The sequence below is a fragment of the Tetrao urogallus genome (assembly GCF_951394365.1).
Source record: "Tetrao urogallus genome assembly, chromosome: 5".
Classification (NCBI taxonomy): domain Eukaryota; kingdom Metazoa; phylum Chordata; class Aves; order Galliformes; family Phasianidae; genus Tetrao; species Tetrao urogallus.
In genome coordinates this window covers 3,579,272-3,585,271 of record NC_136818.1, presented here as the reverse complement: position 1 = coordinate 3,585,271, position 6,000 = coordinate 3,579,272, and the positions used below count along the sequence as shown (strand labels likewise).

Sequence of the window (6,000 nt, the reverse complement as noted above, 5' to 3'; positions counted from 1 at the left end):
TCAAGATGAAATTTTTGTTGTGTTTCCATCTAAATCTCTTAAATGCCTATGACATTTAAAGATCTAAAGAGTCTACCTCTACATGGACTCGTCCATGATCGTGTGAGAAGTGCGTCACGCCGGAATTGATACCATCACTGGATTATCCTACTTGGATTATCCTACCTGGTAGCAGCTTGAATCTTAGTAATGCACTTTAAGACTTCAGGGGAAAGAGCTTCATGGGAATATTTGGAGAGCCTGATTCAGTTTTTAATTGGGCTGAGTCATGCTGAGTCACCAGGATTTCCATTAGCTGCATCTTTGAATTCCAACATTCAGGGTTTCACAGGACTAGAGGGGAATCAGATGCCCCCAGCTGCTGCTGATGTTCCATAGGATTGGTGTATCTACTTCCATTGCGTTTTTTGGAAAGTGCTGATTTCTGGTCTACCAGCCAACATGGCTCTGGCTGCAAAGCTGGCCAGTTTCTGGATTCTTCTGATGTCTGGTTGGCCAACTGCTTGCAAGGCAGCTTTCAAACATTATCTCCTACTTTCTGGCTTCAGCATCATCGGCATCTCTTACACATAGAGAGCTCACCACACCCACACTTTGCCATACTGCACGCAGTACTTCGCTAACAGAAGCAAAGTCAAAAACACGAGAATCATTTTCCTTTTCATTTGTAGGAAAGGCTTTTTACTCCATAAGTCAGCTCCTCGAACAAAATAGCAAAAGGCAGTGAGTAAGGCACCTGATGACTAAAATAATTTGGTTTGTGGGAAGCAGCAGAATTTGATGTTGAGTACAAATCTGAGTGGGATTCATTTCACCCAGCTTAAGCCATCTGAAGGTAAGTGTTCAACCTAAGGAAGCCATCCAGCTCTTGATCTGTTGTCAGTGGGGACAAGCAGGTACTCCTGAGAGAGTGATTCATCCCGTTGGTCTCAGTTCTGTTGGGGTGAGGTGGATTGCCCTTTGAAGTTGTTTCGTAATACCACTTCCTAATACTCTACAAAACATGATGATTGCTGATTGATGTTAGCTAAAGTTAGGTAAGATGAAGGTTAACACCAATACATTATCATGTGCAAAGGGCTGTGTTTGATAAAAGATGGGCCAAAGCCTGGTTTGTATGAAAACAATCACAGAAATAAATGGATGCTAGCAATTTTTTGCTTAACCTTGTTCCAGGCATGCCCATGTACTTAGAGTGGCTGGGTAACTTTGTTTTATTTCTTTTATAGATGTCACTTGTAGCAGCTTTTTGTTATTCCTTTTGGAGTGAAAAGAGAAATGCATCTAACCTATGGGCAACCTCATAAACCTCTGCCCCATAAGGCCCTTTCCCAAAGGAAGACATCTGCCTCATTCTGAAGTAACAAAACCACAGAATGGGTGATAGGCAGAGAATTAGCAATTCCAACTCTGGGAATAATGAAAGAAAAATAATTAGGCTACTCAGTCATAAAATTGGATGTTGGCAAACTTGGCCAAACCCATTTCTGCATTCTGGACCCACTTCATCTTATTGCTTTTTGAGAATCCAGGGAAGGATCTACAAAATACAGCAACACCACAGGGCTGAGGAAGATCCTGGCTTCAAGGATGATGAAAAGAAAACATGAAAGAGCAAATCCAATCTTTGAAGCTTATTGTGAGCAGTAGAATGTTTGACTTGAGAGAAACTAGGGGCAATTATCAGATGTAATAATAATATTTTCTTTGTGTTTCTTGTGACATTTCTTTAGTTAATTGTATCATGCATCTATTCAACATGTGAAATGTGATGCTAAAAATACTCCGCTTTTAAAATTAATAAAAACATGCAGGAAAACTAGATGTGTGATGAATAATACTAGCAGTGTTAGAAAGAATGACGACTATGGGGCCAATGGATCTACTCCCACAAGTAAAAATTAGCAGGCATGAATAAGAATTGCTGGATGACAACCATAGTACTTTAGATCTTTGAAACTCTTCACGCGCTTCCACCCTGGGGACACCTTGCAACAAAGGAAAAGGAGAGATGCAGGACTTGATCCTGTGCTGTTGCAACAAAAGAACCTTTGCCAATGACTTCAGTAGGTCTAGGATCAAACTGTGTGGTTTGCCTATGGTTGAACTGGATGTCAGGAGCAAAATGAGCTCCAACCCTATGCATTGTCCACGAGAGCATGCAACAACTTACCTTCTGGAATGGTGGTGACTGCATAAATCACTCCTGCCTTTCAGTTTCATATTCTAATGCTAATTAGAATGCTAAGAGTTTAAGAAACAACATCCTTTTTATCTTATCTACTATATATTTAAGTGCTAGACATAGAATGACTTCCTTTACCTATAAATATAAAGGTAAACAAAACCAAAGGCAGTGAAACACAGCCAGGGGAATGAAGGCTGAGGCAGGTCAAAATGGGAATGTTTAAGGGGCAGGATAGAAGTTAGTGGTGTAACTGGTGCTTAAGGGGCAGTATAGAAGTTACTGGTGGTTGTTTTGCTTTGTTTTGTTTCAGAAGACTGATGAATATATAATTCTGGAGTAAAGCCCATGATGTGAAAAGAGATCGGTGCAACTGGACAGCAAAAAAGGTCAGGATCTTCCCCAACGTTTCAGCTTGCAGTTTGTCCTCTTCCTGCTGTAGCATCTTTCAGTGATGTTTGGCATCTCGGTGCTTGTGAATTGTTATCTGGGGAGCAAATGAGGCTGACTGACAGTTTGCTGGTGTGTTCACCTCGGGATAGCATTTGCTAGGTAAGACAACTTGACGCCAACAGTGTGCTCACTTTTTGCCCTTTTGCCTGCACATGGGTAAGTCCCGTTGATGTTGCTGATGGTTGTTTGTGAAAAGTAAAGCACTATCAACATTTCAGTCTGAATTAATGGCTGTACTTACGAGAGCAGATCAAATTTGATTGAAGTCTTTCCACGGACATTACAGGGCTTTGGGTTGGGCCCTAACAAAGAACAGATTTTTAAATTTATTACCACATTGCAACAATGTTCTGCATTATTTTCTTATTGTTGCGTAACAGTTGATTTTGGAAACTTATTTTGCTGCCTATACTAGAATAAGAAACTGGAAAATCATGGTGTTTTGAACAAGACTGGTAAAAAATGTGTGATGTATTGAATGAGAAAATAATCTACCAAAAAAAACAGAACATTGGACAGTCACAGGAGAAGATTTGTCAAGAAGCAAAACTAATTTTTGACGGGTTGCACCTTTTGAGTCGGTAGTGCTTTGTTGCTGTTTTTTTGTCTTGCTGTAGATAACATGCCCAGTTTTCTCTAAGAATGGTGTGTAACATGCAGTGATACCAGAACTGTTGGAAATGTATTTCAACATCTTATCTTTGTTCATGCATACTCTCCTTAAAAAAACGGTGCTAACTGCTGCTGGGATCATTGTAGCCAAACTTTCTAATGATATAAGGCTTGTGTGGTGTTATTCCCTTTCTAGTAATGCTTAAAGATTCACTGGATACGTCAGGAGAGGGGATGAGTGAAGGATGATTGCACTGGGATGTAAGGCTTCACATTTGGCCAGATTGAATGGGGGCCTGGGCAGCCTGGGCTGCTATTAAATGGGGAGTTTGGTGGCCCTGCATGTGGCAGGGGGGTTGGAGATTCATGATCCTTGAAGTCTCTTCCAACCCTGGCCTGTCTGTCATTCTGTGATTTGTTTCAGGGCACACGGACAAGCAAAAAAATTAAATAAAACAGAGAGTGAGGAAGCTGATCTTAACAGCTGCATTTTTCTATGTATGCTGCATCCTTTTAGAAGCACTGCACAATAGCAATGTAGTGTAAGGACTCATTTTACTGGCAGAAGCAGAAGTTGGCACAGAGAGGGATGTGGGGTACTTCCAGTTCAGAACAGCTCTCTGGACAAGAAACCTGGATGTTTTTTTCCTTGAAATAACAGATCCTTTCAGTTCTTCTTACACCTTATCTGCTCTCCCTGCTGAAAGCAAAGGGAGTTTCCATTATATATCTTTAGCTTTTGCCAGTCTTTCACATCCTACTATATTTCAGATGCCAGATAAGTTCTTTTTAGGGCTTAATTCTTAGCAAATGTGGAGGTTTATCCAAATTGTTTCTAGTGCCAAATCTTTGTGCTTGCTCTATCCCTCAGTCAGTGAGAAGAGTAAGGTAAGGTGTTAAGACATCATCTCAGCAAGTCTGGGATGACTGCCTGGATGCTTGCTTTTACCCTTGATTTGTGGAGTCATGGAATCATTAAGGCTGGAAAAGACCTCTAAGATAATCAAGTCCAACCATCAACCCGTCAGCACTGTGCCCACTTGGATAAAGGAGATTAGCAGGCTTCCGTTTTCCTGAAGGCAGCTTATTTGGCATTTACTGAAAACAAAAGCAAAGCAATAAGACCACATTAAGAAGTTCTCTACTCTTAGAACTGCTTTTCTGCCCTCATGATGGAGGTTACTGCCTCCTCTTGGGACCTGTGCAACCATTTGCGATGCTGTGCTGTAAGGTAGATTATAGAAATAACGTGGGCTACAGAATATAGACACCTTCACTCTGTTTTATTATGCTTTCAATTTTTTTTATTTAGGAGTTGTGCTATGTCAGTGGTGCAGTTCCCATGCAGTTCCACCAGCAGCTGTCTTGCTACATCAACAGAAGAAAGTGCACAGTGTGCAGCAAGCCTGGCTGCTGCCATTGCCTAGTGCTGCTCTCTCCAAGTGCCTGCTTACCAAAATGCTTCGGCTCAGTGTCTTGCTTTTCTTTAACTTCTTTCTGCCTTCGTGGCTGAGGCCACCTCTGTCTTTCTCAGCAAGTCACCATAGGTACATTTCATGAAATAACTTCAAACCTCACTGAAGCTTTTTTAACATCCTGCTGTCAGGACCTGATCCTACTTCCAGTCCCACAAATGACAGAACTCTTCTGATACTGTGGTTGGCCACAAAACTGAGAAGTCATTGTAGATGCTGTAATATCAGTGGATTTAGGGATTTCCTCAAGCACTTTATAGTTATATTTCCAGCTTTGTCTTTGTTTCGCTGTTGATTGTCTGCTGCTCTCCCTAATCCTCCCTGTGCTTTCTGGAGCCCTATCGTTGCTTCCTGCTGACAGATAAAAATTGATTGCTGCTAGCTTTAATGTTCTTCACGTATGGAAATCTCATTCCTCCCATCTTAACTGAAGAATGTTTTGGTTGTTTGATTGAGTCCTGCATTGTTTAAGGATAACCCATTAATTGTTCCTATTAGCAACCTAACATCCCAGACTTTATTTACTCTGACCTTGCTATTTCATTAGTTAAGCCTTGCTCGCCAGTTTGATTATTGAAAGTATTAAATATTTTCACACCGTGGTTACTTTGAATTTTGTAAGTTATTAGCATTACAGCATTATTAACCTTTTCTTTCTAATGATGGAGCAGTGTCCCATGTTCATTCCCTACAGAGACCAAAGATGGTAAACCAAAGCCACCTGTAAGTTCTGTAACATCATCAGACATCTGACAGGGAGAGATTTAGCTCTGTGCTACTTACCAGTGCCTTACCTCAGCCTTCCCCACTTGTGCTGTCTTCTGTCTGGATCCTCTGGATCCTCCACAAGTGGTTGTTTAAATGACGTTCATTGAGGCTTGTGCACAGCACTGGCAGTGATTTTGTCTGCAGCAGAGCCCACTGTCCAAGTCAGGAATATATTAATGGTGCAGTTATTCTGATTTATTTATCGGAAGATTAAAATTCAGTGCTCTTTTGTGGATGATAATTACAGAATTTTATCTCTTATCCATTAACAGGAGATGTGGAAACAGCTGTCCTGTGTAAGTCTTTGTCAGGAGGAGAGAGGCTGGCAGGTTTCTTGATATCACTGATGCTGTGTGAATACTCATACTGAAAATTAAATACCTCCCTCCCTCAAGTTAATCTTTTTAGAGGCAGTTTACCTGCAAAAGAGATGTAGATTTGCTATTTGAAAGTAGTCAGCAAGTGCTCCTGAGGTTGTATTTGGTCTTGTAAATTACTTGTAAATTA

General features: G+C 40.9%; 1 protein-coding gene across 1 annotated transcript in view; it reads left to right on the top strand.

Annotated features, from left to right (window-relative positions):
- Positions 1 to 1,867: 1,867 nt before the first annotated feature.
- FGGY (FGGY carbohydrate kinase domain containing) overlaps positions 1,868 to 6,000 on the top strand; it is a gene marked incomplete at both ends in the record, with an annotated part of 148,546 nt that continues 144,413 nt past the window's right edge. Inside the window, one exon of the mRNA XM_079535467.1 lies at positions 1,868 to 1,894. Coding sequence (XP_079391593.1) covers positions 1,868 to 1,894 — 27 coding nt within the window. The remainder of the gene's footprint in view (positions 1,895 to 6,000) is intronic.